This window comes from Sus scrofa, chromosome 7 (assembly GCF_000003025.6).
Source record: "Sus scrofa isolate TJ Tabasco breed Duroc chromosome 7, Sscrofa11.1, whole genome shotgun sequence".
In the NCBI taxonomy this organism is placed as follows: domain Eukaryota; kingdom Metazoa; phylum Chordata; class Mammalia; order Artiodactyla; family Suidae; genus Sus; species Sus scrofa.
Window position 1 is genome coordinate 34,705,206 of NC_010449.5, and position 22,154 is coordinate 34,727,359.

The window sequence follows — 22,154 nt, forward strand, 5'->3', positions numbered from 1 at the left end:
TGCATATTCCCTTTTCTGGAAGTTTTGCACAGAGGAGATATTCATTGGCCATTGAGCTGCATGTTGGGGATGATGAAAGACGCGCGAGTGAGGTGCAGCCCCTGACCTCTGGGCACCGGGCCAGTGCGGGAGCCCTGGTTTCTGCTGCCTGTCTCCGTCTGAGGGAGGGACTTCCTGTCCGGGGACAGGGTCTGTCCCGTCCTCCTCATCTTCTCTGCAGGGCCCAGAACATGGTTTTGGGAGCCTTTTCTCCCTTCCCTCATGCGTCCGGCCCCAGCCAGGCCGCGGCAGACACAGGCGATGGAGTCAGCGGGTTTCCACTCTCACTACCCGGAGCAAGAGCTGGAGCCTCCGGGGACCAGGGCGGCTGGACTGGTTCCTACATGGTGTGAATTTGGTGGTTTGGGCCTGCATCCCCCAGCTGCGCTGCAGTTTGGCTCAGGGAGAAGTGGGCAGATTGATGAGCTGGGTGCAGACAACTCTTTCCAGGAGTTTATGGCAAAGAATGGAAGGAAGGGGCTTTGAACCGTGTGGGCAGGTCTCAGGGACTTGCAACAGTGTGGAGCTATTCCCTCCCCTAGGATGGAAGGGGCAAAGAAGGACACTCTCATTAGAACCCAGCCAACCTGCAGTGGAGGCCAGCAGCTGCAGCTCAGGTTCGACCCCAAGCCCCGGAACATCCATATGCTGTAGGTGTGGCCCTAAAGAGAAAAAAAAGAGAGAAAAGAAAAAAGAAGAAAAAAGATAAAAGAGAGGAAAAAAGGAAGAAAAAAGGAAAAAAGAAAAGAAAAAAGAACCTAGACATTGTCGCCACCCTGGGAAAGGGGCCACTGGACGACGTGTTTTTGGGCGAGGAACACAGCCACTGACCGAACTGGGACCCGTAGGGAGAGGGGAGCAAATATCCTGACATGTCTCCCCCCTTCCTCTGCCCCCCCATCCCTTTCTTTCTTGGACCTAATCACGTCAGAAGCCAAAGATTAAAGGTGACACAAACCTTGGGGGTCAGCCCCTGCCCCCCCACCTTGGAAGGTTTTGGGGTTCAGAGAAAGTCAGAGGGTGGATGGGGAGAGGGAACCCAGAGAGATGAACAAGCAGAGAGCAGCGGAAGGCTCCCCCTCCTCCCCGCCCCACCCCAGCAGCAATCTGACCAGGGAGGCCCCGGTTGGTGGGTGGACCGGAGCTGCCCCTCCAAGACTCACACCAACCCTCTCATTTCACAGTCTGGGTCCTGGCTTCCCAGAACTTTGGCGAGTTGATTCCCTCTGTCCCTCCCCATTTCCTCATTTCCTGCCCCTCCCAAGCCCACTGGAGGCCAAAGGGCAGGCAGGTCCAAGAGGTCTTCTGGGCATTAGGAGCTCGTGAACTCCCTGCTGAAAGAGGGAGGAGGGTGAGAGGCTTCGGTCCAAAAAGAAGGGGTGAGGGTTGGGGGGGGCAAATAGTTCTGAGCCTGATACTGTGCTTTATACAACACGGGTGCTTCCTTATCCATTACTCCCTCCCCCACATGGCTCAAAACATTCCTGACCTTGGTATCGGGAGTTCCATCTTAAGGATAGGAAGGAGTTCCCGCTGTGGCTCAGTGCATTAGGAACACCACATAGTGTCTGTGAGGATGCAGGTTCGATCCCTGGCCTTTTTTAGTGGGTTGAAGATCCAGTGTTACTGCAAGCTGCAGCGTAGGTCACAGATGCAGCTCTGATCCCTCATTGCTGTGGCTGTGGTGTAGGCCGGCAGCTACAGCTTAGATTTGACCCCTAGCCTGGGAACTTCCATACGCCACAGGTGTGACCCTGAAAAAAAAAAAAAAAAAAAGATGGGAAGAGAGAGGCTCAGAGAAGTTAAGTGACTTCTCAGATACTGCACAGCAAGTGATAGAATCAGGATATGGACTCACATCTGCCTGAATCCAGAGAAGAATAAATGAGGTGAAAGTTGGTCTGAAAAGATGTGAAAATGTTGGCAAGTGGGCAAAAGCTGAACAGGATCCCACCCCAAGGCCAGGTAGGGGGCAGGGGGCAGGGGGCTGGGTCAGTGATTAGAGGGGAGCCAGTCGGCACAACTTTGCTTTGACCTTTCTGGAGAAAGTGCTGCTGGGGGGGGAGCATCGCTGGTGCCCCTCAAGAGCCATTTCCTCCTCTAGCTGGCCTTTCCTGCCTTCAGGCTGCAGGCTGCCATGGATCCTGCAGGGCCTGGGAGAGATGTTTGTGATTGGAGTGGAGGTGGGTGCTGGGAAGCTTGGGCAAAGACCCCGGGGATGGGCTGAGAAGGCCTTCGGGGAGGGAGGGTGGCTGTCCCCTTGTCTCACTAACAATTTTAACTGAGATGAGTTTCGCCCAGCAAAGGGTAAAGGAGAGATAAGGGAGCCCAGGCTGTGTATCGAGTGGAGAAGGGAGAAGGCGGGTCAGTGGGGGCAGAGGCCCAGGGACCAGCACTGTATGTATGTGGGGGTGGCGGGGTGGGGGGAGGGCTGGGGCTGCGAGGCTGGGGACCAGCCGTGTGGGTGGGTGGATCTGTGGGCTGGGAGGTCCTGCAGTGTGTGTGGTTTGGGGAGGGTGGAGGGTGACGGTCAGCAGGGCTGACTTCAGGGCAGTGCTCTCTGGGCCTGGAGCCCAGGGGTGGGGACCGGGTGAGGTAAGGGCCCCAGGGAACTGGGAATGAGGGAGTCTCAGCATAGCTGTTGCCCCGGACTGAGGCATCCTCCAGCTGCCACTGAGTCAAGTCCTTTTCTGGCTGGCCCCTAAAATGAATGGACATCCTTCCCCAACAGGCCATCAGAATTGGATAGGCCATGACAGAAGGGGCAGGAGCCATGGGAACACTGTGTGTGTGTGTGTGTGTGTGTGTGTGTGTGTGTGTGTGTGTGTGTGTGTGTGTGTGTGTGTTGGAGAGAGAGACAGAGAAAGGAAGAGAGACAGAGACAGTCAGAGATGGAGACAGAATGAGAATGAGAAGAGAGATCCCTTGGATCCAAATTCTTTTTTTCTTTAATAATAATCCCCTTTATTTATTAAAAAAAATTTTATTATAGTTGATTTCTGCTGTACAGCAACGTGACCCAGTCATACATCTGTACACATTTTCTTTCTCATATTATCTTTCAATCATGTTCCATCACAAGTGACTGGATGTAGTTCCCTGTGCTGTTCAGCAGGACCTCACTGTCTGTGGGATCCAAACTCTTACGGCAGCCCCTGGAGTTGACAGGTGGGGCCAGGAACTGCCCTCCCAGAAACACGGTCAATTAGAACAATCCAGACAAAATTTGAAGGAGTAGAAGTAGTAAGACTCAGACTTCCTGAAGCCAGCCTCTTTTACAGGTGAGGAAACTGAGGCACAGAAAGGTGAGTGGCTTGTCAAGATCATGCTGGGCTTAAGGGAAGAGTCTCCCTGCCCCTAAGCCACACCCTCATCCCTCATCATCTTCCAGAGGACTGAGAGCTTCTGTCATTATCCCCATCCCCCACCCCACCCCCCACCAAGGGGACCAGTGTTTACCTTTGGTCTTAACATCCATAGAAAATCTCATTTCCTCTATACATAGAACTTCCATATGACCCTGCAATCCCACTCTTGGGCATCTATCCGGACAAAGCTCTACTTAAAAGAGACACATGCACCCGCATGTTCATTGCAGCACTATTCACAATAGCCAGGACATGGAAACAATCCAAATGTCCATCGACAGAGGATTGGATTCGGAAGATGTGGTATATATACGCAATGGAATACTACTCAGCCATAAAAAAGGATAACATCATGCCATTTGCAGCAACATGGATGGAACTAGAGAATCTCATACTGAGTGAAATGAGCCAGAAAGACAAAGACAAATACCACATGATATCACTTATAACTGGAATCTAATATCCAGCACAAATGAACATCTCCTCAGAAGAGACAATCATGGACTTGGAGAAGAGACTTGTGGTTGCCTGATGGGAGGGGGAGGGAGTGGGAGGGATCGGGAGCTTGGGCTTATCAGACACAACCTAGAATAGATTTACAAGGAGATCCCGCTGAATAGCATTGAGAACTATGTCTAGATACTCATGTTGCAACAGAAGAAATGGTGGGGGAAAAACTGTAATTGTAATGTATACATGTAAGGATAACCTGACCCCCTTGCTGTACAGTGGGAAAATAAAATAAAAAAAAAAAAAAAGAAAATCTCATTTCCCCCGTTTTAAAGCAGCATTAAAACAACAGCGCCTTTCTCGCAGAGTTGATGGGAGAGGTAAATGACCAAGCACAAGTCAAGAGCTTAGAACAGTGTCTGACGTGTAAATAATAATGATGAGGACAATGATGGTAATTAAAGATGCTACTGTTTTAGGAGTTCTTTTCATGGTTCAGTGGTTAACAAATCAGACTAGGAACCATGAGGTTGCAGGTTCGATCCCCAGACTTGCTCGGTGGGTTAAGGATCCGGCATTGCCATGAGCCGTGGTGTAGGTTGCAGATGCGGCTTGGATCTGGCATTGCTGTGGCTATGGTGTGTGGTGTGGTGAAGCCATAGAGCTGGGTGGCCCGCCCAGGATGGAAGGCAGAGGCAGTGGCTGGCGGGTGTGAGTGGTCGGCCTGTCCCTCCTTCGTGGTCCCCTGGCCCTGAGGTTGCACACTCAGCTCGCACCTCCTGATCTCTGCTAGGAGGTTCCCTGTGCGGGGTCCAGACGCCTCATGCTGGCCAGCAGCATCACGGCTCAGTCCTGCATCACCACTTGCTCAGCCCAGCCTGCCTGGCCAGGCCCCAGCTCGGAGAGGGGTCAGCAGAGGCGCTGCTGGCCACGTGGCTGCTGGCCTGCACAGTGCTGCCTCCCGCCTTGGTCACCCGGCCTGCTGTGGACCGCCAGCAGCTGGCACGCACCCCATGCTTCCTCTGGGCTGACGCAGTCTTCAGGAACTTTGCAGTCACTCACTGAATCCCAGGAGATCACCTCTGCTCTTATCTCCATTTTGCAGAAGAGAAACCTGATGCAAAGAAACTTTTGAGTGGTCTGCCCAGGATCAGAGAACGGGTGGGTGAGCCAGGCAGGCTGGCTCCAAACTCCGCAGGCTGAAGAACCACAGTCTACTGGTCTGAGCGGCCCCTTTCCCTCCTCCAGGCCGTAGGGGCCAAGGTTGTGTGAGTGAACCAAGGACGTGGTTCCTCACCCGCACACTGTGGCCAGCTCCCTGGCATCCGCACTCACACTTCCCCTCCCTCTTGTCCGCGAGGGGAGGACCTCACTGCCCCATCTGCTCTACGATTCTGTCCCGAGGTTGGCTTTTTTCTGTTCTCCTGCCTTTCCCACATCCAGACCTCTCAAGATGGTTCCCGACACAGCTCCTTAGCAGCCCTCGGGCTACGCTGCAATCCCTGACTCTTCAGCTGTGTTTCTGCCCCCTCTTACCCCTCCCCAGTTCCCGATTTGTGCTAAGTTCCAGTGACTCTTCTCATTGGCGGTGGAGCAGACATCTGTAAGGAACTGGCCAATCAGAAACCTCCTTCTGTCCCGACCCCGCCCCCCGACAGCACCACGGGCCGGTAAGTTCCCAAAGGGCTGGCATTCCGAGCCGCAGGGTGTGCACGGGTGAGGGGTTTGGTCAGGGAGAGAGGGTCTCTAGAGAGAAAAGGCATGAGGAGAAAGGGGCTCAAGGCAAGACAGAGTTGGGCCCACAGAGGTCCACCCAGCCCTCTGGCCTTTCCCTCCCTCCCAGGTTTGAATTGCAAGGTCCTCCTGGATTCTGCTCAGTGTAAGGGATGACCCTCCCAGACCTCCAGCAATCTCTTCCTCACCTCCACTTCTGGTCTGGGGGCCTTAAGAAGTGGGCACAGCCCCTGCCTTTTTCTTGGTGGTCATTGCTCCTGGGTCTGGCCTTGGTCCACTCAGCACCAGGCCAGATGGTGCAAGCTGGATGGTGTAACAGTCCTCCTTCTTCCTTGGCCAAGAGACTGCCCCTGATCCAGTTCCAGGAGATCCCTGAGGCTGAGAGGTTCATCTGTAGGGAGGGGCTGCATAGAATCCCCCAGGTCCCCTGCGATGCTACCTGGAGAATAGTGGAGGGGAACGGAGTTGCAGGGCCCCCTGGGGCCAAGGATCCAGCTGCCCCAGGTGACTCGCAGGGGCTCCTGGCTGTGCTTGGGGACCTGGGTGTTGTGGGGACTGCATGGCTGTGTGCTGACTTAGTAGCAACCTGAGTGAGAGACAGAAATGCTTAGGGTGAGATGCCCTGCAAGCAGAAGCGACCTCTGCAAACCCTATCTGGCTTTGCAAACTATGGTTGAAGCCTTCGAAGGCAGTGGGGCAGGCTGAGGCCAGAGGAACCCACTGGCCCGACTTGGGCTTTTCTGTGGTATAAGTGAGTGACAGCAAGACGATTTACCAGCCAAAGTGCCTGCGGGCTGTATCAGCCCCATGAGTTAGCAGATCTTCAGTGAGTTTATCTGGAAGATCTCTGGAGGTGTATGGGGCCTGCACTGCAGCCCTCGATCCAGTCCTGGGTGAACTTACCTGGGGAGGGACTGATTTCTTTCCCTGTGCGCTCCAGGCTCCATTGCTGCCTTTGTCTCTGGGTGTGTGTATCACACAGAATTAGAATTAGATTAATTTAAAAATGACAAAAAAGCACAATTAATAGTGTTTTAAATAAGACTATGTTTATTTCTCTCTTATAAAAATGAAATTGGGTGATATTCAGTCCAAGTTTGTTACAGCGGCAAAACATCAGCAATCCAGACTTTCCATCTAATTGTGTCACCAGTTTCAAGCATGGTCTCTACCTCATGGTGCAGTATGGCTGCCAGAGCGCCAGCCACCAATCAGCATTGCAGCCAGCTGGAAGATGAAAGTGATAAAGAGGAGCAATCCTCACACATTGAAAGTCACACAGAATACTTCTCTGTGTATCCTGTTGGGTGAAATTTAAACATGTAGCTGCACCTAGCTTCAAGGGAAGACAGATGATGTAGACTTTAGTCTGGATGGTCAAATGACAAACTTAAAATCAGGGATCTTATTGCTGGGGAAGAAGGTGGAACAAATACTGGAATATAACTAGCTCTCCTTTCCACAGCCTGAGACCTGTGTGGAGGGTTCTGGATGCTGCATGATGATAGGCCCCTCTGGACAGCAGCCTGGCTGCGTGGAGTGGGGCTCTGTCTCCCCATCAGGGCTCTGCCTCCAGCTTTGGGCCTTGAAGTTCCCCTTGGAGCTGTGGCGGTAGCAGGAATACGATCCTCGTGGGGCCTCCAGCAGGGAGAGCATCAGTTTGATGATCAAGGCCAGCCACGCCATCCCAAAGAGGATCCACAGAGACACTGTGTTCTTGTACCACAGTGGGTAATTCCGTGAGGGGTCCATCCCTGGGGGAGAAGCAAGGTCAGAGGATAGAGAGCTGGGAAATAGGACCAAACCAAAACAGATGCACATGGCTTGATGTGTGTGAGCAGAATGTGGGAAGACCAAACTGGTCCAAGATTGCTGGTCTTGTCACCTCCCTAGGATTTTAGGAAGCCTTCCTGGATTGACTTCTAAGGTTTAGAAATTGAGTTAAAATTAAAAAAAAAAAAAAAAAAAGAGTTCTTACCATGGCACAGTGGGTTAAGAATCTGACTGCAGCAGATTGGGTCAGTTCAGTGCCTGGCTCAGTGCAGTGGGTTAAAGGATCTGGCATTGTCATAGCTCGGATTCAGTCCCTGGCCCAGAAACTTTCATATGCCTCGGGTGCAGCATTAAAAAAAAAAAAAAAAAAAAAGTTAAAATTCCTCTTTGTCTTTCTGAGGGACTCTGTGCTCTATCTCAGTGGTTCTCAAAGTAGGTTCCCTGGACCAGCAGCATCGGCATCACCTGAGAATTTGTGAGAAATTGGTTTGGGTTCCACTCTACACTGTACCAGAAACTCTGGAGGTGGCCCCAGCAATATGTTTTAACAAGCCCTCCAAGAGATTCTAATGCCTGCTCTGTGGCTTGCCGATTTCTGTGTTTTGTTTTCTCATGTCTGATGGAAAGTCAGGAACTTTAGGGAGAACAAGTGGAACTGGTGGAGTCTGTACCCTGCCTCAGTTACGTGACCTTCATCTGCGTGAACATCCTTCACTTGTGAAATGGGGATAGGAATATCTCCCCCTTGGCTTTTAGGAAGAAATCCTACATTCTCATCCTGTTGCCCTCCATCTAGGTCTGCAGCCTTGATGTGCACACTTCTTCCCCTGGAGGGCTGTGCTTTAGACACTCTGACCTTTTCCCCATTTCTTCCTTTATCAGCCTTCCTGCCCCAGGGCCTTTGCACTTGCTGTCCTCTCGGCTCTGAATGCTCATTTCCTCACCTTTCAGATCTCGGCTCAGATTTCACCCCCCAGAGACTAGACTGGGCCCCTGTGTTACACTCCCTCACAGCCCATGTGCTTTTGCAGGGTTAAGTCCCTTCCTCTCTTTGGGCCTCAGCTTCCTCATCTGTCAAATGGAGACAAGAACGTCCACCTTCCAGGACTGGTGTGACTATCACATGGGTTCATGCCTCTCAAGTGCTCCGAATGGACTGGCATGTGAGACCTGTTGTCAGGGGGTTGTTGTCTCCACCACTGGGTCCCCACACTGTGCCCCAACTCAGGACTGGATAGGTCATGACCAAGGGAGGGGACAGATGGAGGTCGCTGGAGGCTTAGATGAGTTATGTCAAGAGCCTGCTCCATAATTTGGTTCTTCCCTCGGTTCTGCGGTCTATCTTCCTCATTGGATCAGAATTATTCAAAGGGCAGAGATCTGGCCTCTTGTTTCCTTGACAATTTCTTCCGTCTTAGTTCCCACCCCGCTGTGCCCCCTCCATCCTGATCTGCTGTCCCCAAGGCCACTTCTCTTCCCTGGGCCCCGGCTTGGGGATGAGCCTACAGCCCTGGACCCGACATCACCACCTGGCAGGAGCCAGGATTGGATTAGGCTGATTGGGTTACGGGCCACCATTCCGCTGGCGGTCCCAAATGAGATCAGCCATGAGCCACTCTCTGCCCCTGCCATCCGTCAGCTCGGCTCACTCCTGGCAACGGAGGGGAGGAGGCATTCTTTTCCCCTCTTATTTCATTTTTTTTTTTTTTAAGCCAAAATCATAAGCGACAGGAGACCTGGCAGCTGGCAAGGCGCACAACTAAGCTGCAAATGCAATTCAGGGAAGCAGAGGCTGTGAGATCCACTGTGGGAGGAGCCTGCACCTGCGACCTGGGGGTGGCTTTGGCCTTGGCGTTTGGACCAAGAGGAGCAGCTATGAAGACAACAGCTCTTGTGTCTGCTGACATGGGACAGTGGATGGCCAGAGTCTGGGGGTGGACCTCAGCCTTCCCATCCAAGAAAGAGGTCAAAGAAGGCTGAGAGACATGGGGAAGAAGTGAGGGTGGGTCGTCTCCTCTTAGCTGTGGAAGATTCTAGAACATATATGTAGGAGGATCCCTGGTTTGGGAGTCTCTCCTAGACCTGTCCTTGGCTTGCCTGCTCTATGACCTTAATCAACTGCTTTCCCTCACTGGTTCTGTGGATGAGGCAGTGGAGGACTGGTTGTGCAGGCTGGGCACTGAACAACCCTGAGGCGTTGTTATTCGCATGAGCAAATGAATACGGCACCCATGGATTGGTGCAGCTGCAGTCCTTATCTCCCCTTGCATTACATGTGCTATCATGTCACCTGCCAGCTCCTCTGAAAACCTTCAGTGTTTTCCTCCTGTCTTAGGACAGAGTCCAAAAATACATGACTCAGTCTGCGAGGGCCCTCTCTGTGACCAGCCCTGCCTCTCTCCCCACTCTGAGCTCCCCACTTGCACACTGGACACGGGCTGCCGTGAAACACTCTTCCAACCAGCCCAGCCGTAGCAGCCTCAACCCAGGGCTGTGTGATCTGACAGGTCCTGCAGCAGCTGTCCCTGCCACAAAGCACTGTTCTCTGTGCCCAGTCCAAGGAGGGGGGAGAAGAAGTGGGAACGGGCCCCCCAACTATAGCCTCTCAGTGTCTACTGAGCACGAGGGCTCCCAGTTTGGTCCTGGATGGGAAGAGCTGAGAGCAGGGTTCCCTAGAAGCTGCCTGAAGAAGACTCTACAGGGTCACAGGACACTCTGGGAGGATGTCCTGAGGCTCCCAAGCAGGGCAGGGGGTTGGAGGGGCAGCCCTATCTAGACACAGGCACCCTGGAAGTGGGAGGCCAGGCCTCTGCCACCATCAAGGGCAGGGCAGTGACATCCAGCCAGTCATCTCTGCAGAAGTGAGGAAGGCTGATCAGGATCTCTGCTACCCTGTGGGCCACTCTGTGGCTGGACCATGGGGGCACGGGCCTCCCAGAGCCCTTTCCACCAGACACTGACTCAGACCCACGAGGGCCCGCTAAGTCCAGAGGGACTGGCAGGCAGAACACTCCCACCGAGCGGCCTCAGTGCCGCGTGGCAAGTGACCACATGTGCCCTCACTTGCCTGCATCAGATCACACAGCCCTGGGGTGGGGCTGCTACAGCTGCGCTTGTCGGAAGAGTATTCATGGCAGCCCGTGTCCAGTGTGCAGGTGGGGAGGGAGGCAGGGCTGGTCGCAGAGAGGGCCCTCTCAGACTGAGTCATGGGCTTTTAGACTCTGTCCTAAGACAGGAGGAAAACACTGAAGGTTTTCAGAGAAGCTGGCAGGTGACATGATAGCACTTGTAGGTTTTTAATTTTTTTTTGTGGCCATGGCATGCAGTGCTTGATGTGGGATCTCATTTCTCAGGTCAGGGCTTGAACCTGGGCTGCAGCACTGAAAGCACCAAATCCTAACCACTAGACCACCAGGGAACCCCCACCCTCCCTTTAGCATTTTAATTTTCACAAGTCATAAGAACCAAGGGGGACAAGGACAGAGGCTGTACCAACCCAAGGGTGCCATCCTCACTGTGCTCAGGGGGAATGGCAACCCTTAGATTTGTGCAGTGCCCAACCTGCACATCCAGCCTTACCCAACAGCCTTGACTGGATTAGGGAAGTGGCAGTGGGAACAGAGATGACAGATCCCAAACACATTCTCTGAGCTGCGAGGGGGGCAGCTGTGGTCCCTGGGGATGCTGGGTTCAGCTGTCCTCAGACACACCATTCATCTCCAAGGGCAGAAGTGGAAACATGGCCCACGGGGAGGAAACTGCCCCAAAGATTTCCTTCCAGAGCAACAGCCTCCCTTCCAGGATGGAGGATATCAGAAAGGAGCCCTTGACACTGGAGCCTTGTTCCTGGGCAAGAACACAGGCCAGGAGCACTGAGGGGGTCTCAGCCATCACCCAGGCCAACCCCTCATTTTACAGACAGGAACACTGAGGCCCAGAGAGGGGATATGTGAGGTGGTCTGGAAAGGGTGAGTTTGGGGGTCAAACAGATCAGAATCCTACTAGCTGTGCAATTGCAGGCAAGTGGCTTGGCCTCTCTGAGCTTCATCTGTCTGCTCAGTTAAAATGTGGTGGCAGTCATCACCCTTGATTGCTTAATGCGCTAGCTGTTGGTTACTTTGGACCTCACTTCAATATTCCAGGCTGGGTTCTGCCCCTGATGGAGAGAAGGGCAGGGCCGCCTCCCAGATTTAGGGCCAGGGATCCGAGGGAGGGCACAGAACCCCTTGAGGCTAGCATGTGGCAGTGCCAGTGGTCACTAATCATTGGGTGACCCTTTGGGGCCGGATGGGAGCGGGTGGGATGAAGCTGAGCTGAGGAACAGCCACAGAATGTCCCTCTGCTGCCACCTGCTGGGCATCAGCCTCAGCTTTATTTTGCAAGGACAAATGTTTCTGGGGCCCTTGTCTTGCCTGCGTTAGGTAGTGACCACAGATTAAACCTCACCCTGGACCCTCTGGACCACGCAGCCCTTTCTTACTGACAGAGTTTGGGGGCCAACTTTTCCAATGGGGGTTGAGGGGGGTGGGATTTTCTGATTCTCCCAGACTCTTCTGCCTGACTTCCTGGGTGGTGATGTGGGCTACGTGGCCCTCAGCCCAGGGACAGTAAGAATTTGGCATTTCGTGGGGGTGGGGTGAAGTGGGGAGGGAATATCCTTGGGAAAAGAATGGATGGGGGACAGGGCACCCTTTTATCTGGTGAGCTCTAAGAATAATAGGTGCCTGTGGAATTCTCGGGTTTGGCAGAATGACCAGAAGTGTGGCTTACAGTCTGAAACGCTGGGTTCAAACTCCAGTTGTCATTTTGCAGCTGGGTGGCCTTAGCCCTATCACACCACAAAGACAGGCTGAATCTGCCGAAGCCCGTGTCCTCTGGACTTTGGGCCCCGGGGGCCCCCCAAGGAAGCTGGCACACAGCAGGTGCCAAGGGGACACAGGCCAGGAGCAGATGAGTGGGGGGTCTCCTGCCGGGGGGCGGGGGGGGTTGTTTTTCTCACCAATCACGTAGTCACCGAAGCCCACGGTGCTGAGGGTGATGAAGGCGAAGTAGAAGCCCTCCAGGTAGCTCCAGCCCTCCACGTGGGCGAAGAGCAGCGGGGGCAGCAGCAGGAAGAGCAGGAGGCCAGACAGGAGGGTGATGGAGCCTGCCAGCCACCGGGCCTTGGCTGGGTCCTGTGGGTGCACGTGGGGCCTCTACTCAGGGCTGGGGGTGGGGTGGGGTGGGGTGGGGACTGGGGAGTAGAGGGCCTGGGGGATGCCCAGCCGGAGGCGGGGTGGGCACTCCCCCCAGTAGGAAGGGGGTGCACTGGGGCCTCTCCACCTGGCACCTGTGCTCCAGGCTCCGGGCCCAGTCCTTGGCTGCCTTGTGCCTTTCCTACCCATCAGGTCCCACTGTGTCTCCCCCACTGATGCTCCTTTATTACGAAGACCCCCACTCGGGGCAGATCCCAATGCCTCCACACTCCCGCCAATAGCCCCAGTGCCCAGAAGTACTCCCTGCTCCCACTAGTGACCCCTCCCCAGCCCCCTTATCCCACCCCATCCATCCTTTTCTACCAGAGACCCCCTTCTCCCCCCTGCCCCCCATCCAGGCAATGACTGCCTGACCACAATCAGACCACCGCCTCATTCTAGAAGGGACTCATCCTTCGCCCCTGCTCCCCTGGGCCCCCTCACCTTCCAGACGCCCCCAGCCTGCGGGAGCAGCGGTGCACCCCCTGCTGCATGAGATGCCCCAGTCGGTTGAGCACCACGAGGTTGAGCGGGATCCCCACCAGCGCAAAGCTGATGCAGAAGAGGCGGGCGGCCATCGTGCGGGGGCTCAGGTTGCCGTAGCCTGAGGCGAGATGGGGACGATTCAGGAGGTCTTTCCATCTGCAGGGGTCCCGGTTCCCAAGCTGCACCAGACCAGGCCTCAGGGCTGCATCACCGCCTTCTTTGGCGGGGCGGGGCCCTACGCCTGCATCCCTCAGTGTCACCTCAGCCACCCCTCGGAAGGGAGAGGAGGCCGGGCACTTCAGACCAGAGGCCTGAAGCTCTAGGAGCAGCGTGCATGAGCTCACACCCCGAAGTGAGAGAAGTCCGTCTGTCTGTCCCGGCTTCACTCGCTCCCTCCCTGGGTGCTGGGTGCGCACAGGGGGGTGGGGGCGGGGCACGCGAGGGTGTAGAGCCTCCAGTGCCACTGCGCCCCTGGGATCCACTGCACCATTTAAGCCCAGGGCCTGCCGTCTCCAGTCACGTGGCTCTGGTGTGGCGAGGGCACCCAAGCGGGGCCATCCCCGCCAGACGCAGGACCCCTCTAACAGGCCATGCTGCTCGGGGGCTCCCATTGCCTGGCCCAGCCTTTACAGGAGCCGCACAGCAGCCTGGGCTCTTCCCGTTCAAGGCCTTTCTTCTCTCCTGTCAAAGGTGCCAGACCTGCCTCGCTGCCTGAGGCTCTCGCCCTCTGTCCGCTCCCTCTTTATCCGTCAAAGGCTTGTCCCAGGCCTCCCCAGTACAACTCTTCCACATCTGATTTCTCGAAGGCAGGCCGGAGCTGACACACCTGGGCTCCCTCCCAAACCCTTGGGGGGGAGGGGCAGGTGATGGACTCTCAGGTGACCCAGGACCATCAGGTGACCCCGGGGAGGTGGAGGCGGGGGCCTCTGTCATGAAGGTGAGGAAGGGAGAGGCTAGGGGAGAGCGAGGTGTTGCTAAGAGGCTTCGATCAGCCTGGATGGTCCTTCTTCCTTCACTCCACCTCCCTCGCCCCGGTGGTGGTGGTGGTTGTGATGTGGGATGATGACATCTACCTCACAGAGTCTCGAGGGGATGAAAGGAGGCAAGAGAGGTGTGCTGTAGAACTTGCAAGCGTCTAGTATACAGAAGGTACTGAAAAAGTGTTTGTTGAATGAATGAAAGATCAAGCCCCACGGAACCAGCTTTTGGTGCGAGGCCATCAGAGGCCTCTTCTAGAGCCCATCCACCTTCTCCCTTCTGTTGGCATCCAGGAAGGGGCAACTCTCTTGGTAAATCTCCTCACCCGCCCCCCCCCCCCCAGCCGTGGCTCCCACATCTCATCGTCTGTCCAGGGCATCTTTTCAGTCAGTTCTAGACCAGAAGATGGTGGCAGTTAGAGTCAAGGTCTGAAAGGACCCCGTGGAGGCCGTGCCTTTCAAAGGCTGACATGAAATGGGCTTTTCTCCTCAGCCAGCCTCGGTCAGCAGAATCAGGAGATGTCAGCAAAACCCCTCGCCTGCCTGTTGTATGCTTGGGGCCTTGGCTACTTCTCACTTGTCAACTCTCACGTTCCCAGCCCAGACTTAGGACACATGGAGGGCCTGGCTCCCCTGCACCTTCTCTGGAGTCAGCCCTCATTTCCAACTTCTAGCCACCCCGTCCCCCTTTTCGCTCTGCAAGCATACCAGTCATGCTCCTACCTTGGGACCTTTGCACTTGCTGTGGAAGGTTCTTTCCTCACTTGACTTATGACTAATGACTCACTTCCTTATTTTGTTTATGTCTCTGCTTCAATGTTACAGTTAGAGCGACACCTTCAATGGCCACCCCATCAATAACACCACTCCCCACCACTATTAGACCTCTTACCCGGCTTTACTTTGCTCTCAGCACCTCCCACAGCTGAGTATTGTCTACGGAGGTGTCAGCCCATCACAAGTTCCCTCACAGTAGGAAGTTAAACCCCCCCCATGGGCACAGACTTGCCAGCTTTGCCCACTACTACTGCATTTCCAGCATCTGAAATTATCTGGCCCCCATTAGGTCCTTGGTCTTTTCATCAGTCCAGTGGATAGATGGACAGCTGAGTGAATAAACGCACAAGTCGGGGATGGAGTTCACAGATGATGAATGACTTCCGGGCTCTGGCCTGTCCACCTGCCTGTCAGACCCTGTTTCACTCCAGTGCTTGGAAAGTACCACCCTTCCCGGGCGCTGGTCCCAGGGTAGCAGGGGTGCAAGGAGGCAGCCTCTGCTGTGTGTGCCTCTCGGAACCCCTTTCCTTCCCTTGTGGAGTTTCCCACATGGACCATTTCCCCTCTCCTCTCCTCTCTCTGCATGTCCTCTGTGTGTGTGTGTGGGGGGGGGGCAGAATCGCAGAGTCCTAAGTTTCCCTCTTGTCCACCCTGGAATGGCCATCTCTTTCCTCCTGTTGTTTAGAATTCCCGCCCGGCCTTGGAGACCTCTGAGGGCAGGTGCTGCTGGAAAAAGCAAGGCTGGCCCCTGGCTGCGTTTCAAATTCCGACCCTATCGCCTACTCGTTATGTGATCCTGAAGACATTGTTCACCGTCTCTGCCTCAGTTTCCCCATCTGTGCCATGAAAAGAAGAAGCCTTATTCTTGGAGATTGGACCATATGGACAGAATGGGCTCTCAAGTGTGAAAGTACTCCTGACTGTGCCTGGTGCAGGAGACCGGGCGTGTAGGGGAAGGTGGGGACCCTTTCCTGGGCCCTCCTCACCCTCTGAGCTGGCCCAGACTGAGTGAAGAGAAGGGACAGGGACAAAGTCCACGCTAGGAATGGTAGAGCTGAGAAGAGAGAGGCTGCAAAACTCCAAATTTAATGGGCTGAAGTCACGACCGTGGGGTGGAATGTGTTGGAGTTGTGGGGTTCAGAGACAAAAGACCCCCACATATCTGGGAGGTGTGGCCCACAGCCATCAGGTATTAGTGTCTGCTGCTGCCTTGGAGCTCGATAAATGCTGATGGACTGGGTATTTGGGAATTCATTGATGTGCCAGCATTTGTTGAGCACCCACTGTATGCTAGGCTTAGTACTAGGCCCCCGCGGGTGTACAGATAAATAAACACCTCCCGCCCTATCCTTCTGGGGCACAGGGTCAGTGGAGTTGTGGGGCGTCCCAAGCATGCTTGCCTCAAGGTGGAGTTCTGCCCAAGACCCCAGAAAGCCTGAGACTTTCCAAGAAGTATTGTCAGATTTAAAGCCAGATGGAGAGTCCTCTGGGTGCCTCTGCCTGGCTCCACTCTGGGGAGGACAGCGGCTGGGGCACTGCTTTCCTGGGGAGAGCATCCTGGCTCCTGCAGGGAGTGGTGGCCACTGGTGGTGTCGGCCTGCCACCTGGTGGTGAATAGCATGAAATGCAGGCTCTGAGGCCAGGCGCCGGGCAGGGGGACGGGGAGGCGCCACTAGAGGTGCTTCCTGGGTTTCAGAGCTGGAAGGATCTGGGCCACTCTTCTTCCTCTCACAACAGCCCCAGGCACCCTCCCAGGGCAAGTTCCACCTCTGTTCTCCTGAGCACGGGGCTAGAGAAACTGGAGGGAGAACTGGCTCAGATGTCCCTGTGTGTGAGGGAGGAAGGGGCAGGGGGAGGATGGTGGTGGGGGCCCCTGAGGGGGGCCTTAGAGAGCTGAAGAGAAGCCTCTGGAGATGGCCTCTACCCAAGGCTGATTTTAAGGGTCGCACCTGTGGCACATGGAAGTTCCCAGGCTAGGGTTCGAATCAGAGCTGCAGCTGCTGGCCTGCACCACAGCCACAGTAACATCGGATCCTTCCTTAACCCACTGAGCGAGACCAGGGACTGAACCCGAATCCTCATGGACACTAATCCAGTTTGTAACCCGCTGAGCCACAAGGAGAACCCCCAAAGGCTCTTTTTGAACTTCTGCCCCACCTTCCTTCCCAACTTCCCCTTACTCCTCCCCACCCTCAGCCCCCATCCCAGGCTCCGGATTGAGTGGGCTTGGCTTCGGAGAGCAGGCCACATATAGTGTCCAGAAGTGTCTCTACTGCTGCATGAGGACCCTCTGCTTCCTGAAAGGCTGTGTGAGGCAGAAGCCCCCAGAGCAGCCCCACAAACCTCCCGCAGCCCTGAAGGAATGCAGATCCAGCACATCTGTGGGGAGCCCGAGGTTCTGCTCCCGGGTGGTGCCCATGCTGCCAGGCCTGACCACACTCGGAGTCACGGGGGTCTCAATAACCCCTCCGAAAGCAGCAGGTCTCCTGTCCCTCAGGGGAGGCCACCCTTCCCAGCCTACCTTCCCCAGCCCCACCCCGCTCTTACCAATGGTGGTGATGGTGGACACGGAGAAGAAGAAGGAACCCACAATCTCCCAGCGCCCCATGCTGGTGGTGTTGCCAAGGACGATGTCCCCGTTTTGGTAGGCTTCGACAATGCCCTGAGGGAGAGGCTGTGGTGACCACCAGGCTCTGTGGGGCAATGGGGTCCCTGCACCCAAACACATACACCTGCACTCATGCGCACACACTTGTAACCACGCTGATCCCAGCCTGTGCGGGACAAGGAAGCTCTTCTCCTCTGACCAGGGGCTCCCCAGGGTCAGCAACTAGGGGGACAGCTCCTTCCCCCATCTTTACCCTGGAGTCCAGGCCCGCCCAGGATGTCTCACTGGCCGGAAGAACCAGGATGCTTACAGTGTCCAGAAGCGTATTTACTGCTACACGTAAAGCGCTTCCCCTGCTCACTCTTATTTTTGCAACAAGGTGCCGGTCAGGCCCTGCACATGGGGTATTAGGGGACCTGAAGATGTCCCCAGTGGGACAGTGACACTTAATTAACCCCGATCCAATGCAACTTTAGGCATGAAGGCAGTGCAGCTGCAGGGTCATGGGCAAGATACCCAACTTCTCTGTGCCTCTGTCTCCTTCTCTGTAAAATGGAAATACTAAGGGCACCCACTTCTTAGGTTATTGAGGGTTTAACGACGTGTGAGGTGTGAAGACTTAGAATAGTACCTGGAACATGGGAAGGGTTAGCAGTTGCCATCAGCATCATGATTACAACTATAATGCTGTAGGAATGGAGAGAAGTACTCGCTCTGATGGGGGTAGGGGCAGAAGGCTTCATGGAGGGGGTGATGTTTTAGTGGTACTTCCTGGAAGTGCAGAGAGGACCATTCCTGGTGGGGGACATTTAGGTAAGTGCGGCCTCAGGAGCAAAAGCTGGGAGGAAGGACTGTGCCTGGGAGGTAGAATAAGGGCGTCTGAAAGGTAGCCATGCTTGGCTCTGCCATGCCAGGGATGGAGGGGCAGGCCTCGCCCAAGGTCTCTGAGAAAAGGGAAGGCAAGCTCAGGTTGGTGGGCTCTGGGGCAGCTGGCAGCATAGAAGATGTTGGCAGACCACACAGGGAGAGAGACCTGCAGGGATGAGTGATGGAGAGGGCCTGGCCTGCATCCTGGCACAGCATGGTCCTGTAGGCACAGAGAGGAGATGTTGAGAACCCAGGCCTCTGGCCCTATTTGGTGTGGGTAGTGAGGGAAGCATCGAAGCTCACCATAAAGCTGTGTGGACATGAGGCCAATGACAGAGACTGAGAACAGGTGAACGAGCAGGGCTGGGCGGAGGAGGCTGCATGCTCCAGACCCTGGCAGGATTTGAGGGCTGCCTTGTGAGGGGAGATCTGGGTTGGAGACCTCACATCCTTATTCCTGGGGATGGTTGAAGCCCCAGGGGGTTGAGGAAGGGGGTGAGGTGGAGGCGGAGCAGGAGGGGGTGGAGGGGATGTGTGCAGAGATGAGGGCCCTGTGGGGAACCTTGGGAAACATCCACATACGCAGATCTGCACTGAGACAGCGCTCGTGGTGGTTGACAGCCTCAGAGCCCTGGCTTTGCATTTGTATTGAACCTCTGAGCCTCCATTTTCCCATCTCTAAAATGGGGGTGGTAATAATGGCACCCACCTGTGAGGTAGGTCGCGATGAAATGAGTGAATGCACTAGGAACAGTGCCTGACACAGTGCGCATGGAAGCATTTCCCATTATTCCCATTCCCATTGCCATCGCCATGTTCCTGGGGCCAGGGACTGGTCATTGAAGTTCACCACCTTTTTCAGGGGAGTGTGACACAGCCCTCAGGGCTAGGCGGTCGGGCTGTACTTGCAGAAGTTTAGAGGCGGGGGTGGAGGTATCACTTTCGGTTCTTAGCTGAGACTGTCCTAACCACAGGGCCAGGTTCCAGGGGTTCAAGGCTCCACCTTGGCTCCAGTGTCCCATCTCTTCCCACCCAACATTCTGTGCCACCTTCTGGGGACTGGCTTTGGGCTGGTGATTCTGGGACACAGGCCTGGCCCTCGCCAGAGGAGGCATGGGGACTGCAGAACAGGGACGTTGGGCTGGGGCACAGCTGTCTGCGCCCGTGGGCCACATGAGGGCCCTGGAAGCTGATGCTTCTGTCACATCTCCCAGTCTGGTGTCGCCTGCCCAGAGGTGAAGGAGACTTCCATCCCTTGTGAGAACCAGCTGGAAAGAACCCCCCAGCCTGCCCTCCTTCCCATTCCTTCCCCTGGTCCACCCTCCAGCACCAGCAGCCTCCGTCCTCTTGGCCTCTGCATTCTCCCACCAGCTGCCCCCTTCAGCTCTTCCAGGTCAGCTGGGGCAGTGCGTCCAGCCTCCATGCCCTAAGACTCGGAGAAAACCGGGTTCAGCCACAAACGTCCCTGTGTCCGCTGCCCTCTTTCTCTCAGACCCGGGTCTGCGTGCTTCCGAGGCCCCAGACCCTGGCACATGCACCTCTGTCCCATTCACTCAGCCGGTGCGGGATGAGGGGTGGGCACAAGCGCGGCTTGCATCCCCTTTCTTCCTGTACGACAAGGGCCCACCGCCTTGCTCATCCTCAGACAACGCCCAGCGCCCTCTGCTGTCCTCGCCCCCAATTCGCAAACTTGCACCTGTGTCTCGTGTGGAAGGGACCAGGGCTGCCCTTTCGCCCTTTGTCCGCGGTCCGACCCCGACGCAGTGCCGTACGGTTCCAGGTCGACCCTCTCTCGCCACCCACCTGCCCAGCCGGCCAGCGCCCGCTGCCCCTACGCTGCCCGGACCGTGTCGGCCCTGCCAGCTCTGGACCAGGTTAGCGCGCCCCCTGTCGTCCTCATCCTACATTCGGATGCGGTAGCCACGCAACTCTCTGGCCGGGTCATGCCCTTTCGTCCCCTAACCCCTGACTCCCCCCGGCCGTGCTGCGCATTCCGCTCGAGGCAGCCGGACTCTTTCCTTCGCGGTCCGTCCCAATTCTTTGGTCCCCACCTGGCAACGCGCGCCCCCGCTCGTCCCCGCGTCTATCCCCTCCACTTTCTTTTGGAGAACTGCTCCCGGTGTTGCCCTGACCGGAGCCACGCTTGCCCTCTCGCCCCCTGCCCGGGCACCCTGTGCTCCCCTGCGCCAGCCCTTCCCCCGCCCCCGAGCGCCCAGGCCGCCCCTGACCCGGATCAGCGAGTCCAGCGCCGGGCCATCCAGACACGTGAAGTTCTGCAGCAGTGTCCACTTGTCGCGCCAGAATCTCCTGCTGGAGTCATGGGCCACGGGGCTCTCCAGAAGCCAGAACACGACGGTGCCCAGGGCCAGTAAGTCAGGTAGGCGAGCAGCAGGAGCAATGTGCCAGGCACTGCACACCCCCGGCCCCCGCCCTCAGGCGCCTCGCGGGCTCTCTGTCTGCATGAAGCGGGAGAGGCGGGGAGGCTGGAGCCCAGAGCCATGGACCAGACCTGCGGTGGACAGGAAGGGCTAGGAAGGAGCTCGGCTGGTCCCTTCTCTAGACAATGCCTGTCGGTGCCCAGTTTTCTCAGTAGGGCAGGCAGTGCCAGGGAATGTGACAGCCTTTCCAATCCCAGGGACAAAAAGGGGCCCCAACGGAGGGTATCTGGCTCCGCCTCACATGTGCAGAGTGTCCCGCCCCCAGGCCCATCTAGGGAGAGGGAAGGGCTGCTGGGTGCCTGCAGGCACTGGAAGAGAAGGGGCCCAGAGGGTCAGAGCTTCCTGTGGGAAGAGTGGGAGGGACTCCTGCAGACCACACTCAGGGGGAAGAGAAAGTAGAAGGCACTCTTTATTGTCCTGGGGCCCCCCGGCCTAAGTCCTTGGACCCTGGGACTATGGCCCAGGACTTGCTGCCTGTCGAGCCCTCCCTGGATCTCTCCCATCACCTTCCTTTCTTTTATGTACCAAAGATGAGGGGCTCCAGCAGATCAGCCCTTGCCCATGAACTTGGGAGGCAAGAGGAGCCTTGCCCAGTGGTCCTGTCCATTCTTTGCTTCTGAAGAGGCCTCCTCACTCTCTCCACCCAGAATGGAGGAAGGGTGCAGGGTATGTAACGAGTCCTGGGGGAGTTCCTTGGTGGTCTAGTGGTTAAAGACTTGGCGTTGTCACTTCTGTGGCTTGGGTTATATCGAAGGCCCAGGAACTTCGGCATGCTGTGGGTGAGATGCCCCAAAAAAGAGTCCTGGGGGTCCTCAGCTTCTCAGGCCTCTCCTCCATATCAGAAAATCCTGGGTGTAACCTGGGTCTTTTGCTGCCCTAGATCCTTCCCTGGGGAGTTCCACCTGGAGCCTCCTGGGCTTCACGGCCTTGCCTTAGTCCTGTCCAGTGGTTCCCGATCCCTTATTGGCCTGTCTTGTTGAGAGAGGTAGGGCCCAGGGTCTGCGGTCCTTGGTGAGGCTGGGCCTCAGGATGCACTGCTGTTAAGTCTCTCCTCTCCTTCTGGCCAGAGATGTCACCTGGCAGACGAGAGGCCAGGCTGTAGAGGGCATTCCTAAGGGAGGCTGGGCTTTCACGCAGCTTGTTTCCTGGAAATCTCCTGGGATCACTGGCTGCCCGTTTCCCCAGGGAGTGTTTGGAAAGGCTCTCCAGAGCCCAGAGGGGTGATGAGGTCAAGGGGTGCCCTGAGGAGGTCAAGGGAGGCCATACCCGGGGACACTCAAGAGTGCCTCAGCCTTGTTCACAGGCAGTGCTAGACCTCTAGGCTAGGGGGCGGGGTTGGGAGCCTCCTGCGGGCAGACATCCTACTTGCTTCAAAATCCCTGCTGGCTGGTCCCCTGGGTGCT

At 56.1% G+C, this 22,154-nt stretch overlaps 1 protein-coding gene and 1 long non-coding RNA gene across 2 annotated transcripts; one reads left to right on the forward strand and one right to left on the reverse strand.

Moving 5' to 3' along the window:
• On the forward strand, nt 4,978–9,451 carry LOC106507368. Its single transcript, XR_001303292.2, has 2 exons — nt 4,978–5,527; nt 9,077–9,451. It is a non-coding gene; the product is annotated as an uncharacterized LOC106507368 (long non-coding RNA).
• Nucleotides 6,127–21,790, reverse strand: KCNK17 (potassium two pore domain channel subfamily K member 17). The gene is given in 6 exon segments (XM_021098659.1): nt 6,127–7,345; nt 12,364–12,557; nt 13,052–13,202; nt 17,386–17,500; nt 20,542–20,681; nt 20,684–21,790. Coding segments are annotated over 6 exon segments (1,038 nt in total). The 5' UTR covers nt 20,814–21,790; the 3' UTR covers nt 6,127–7,037.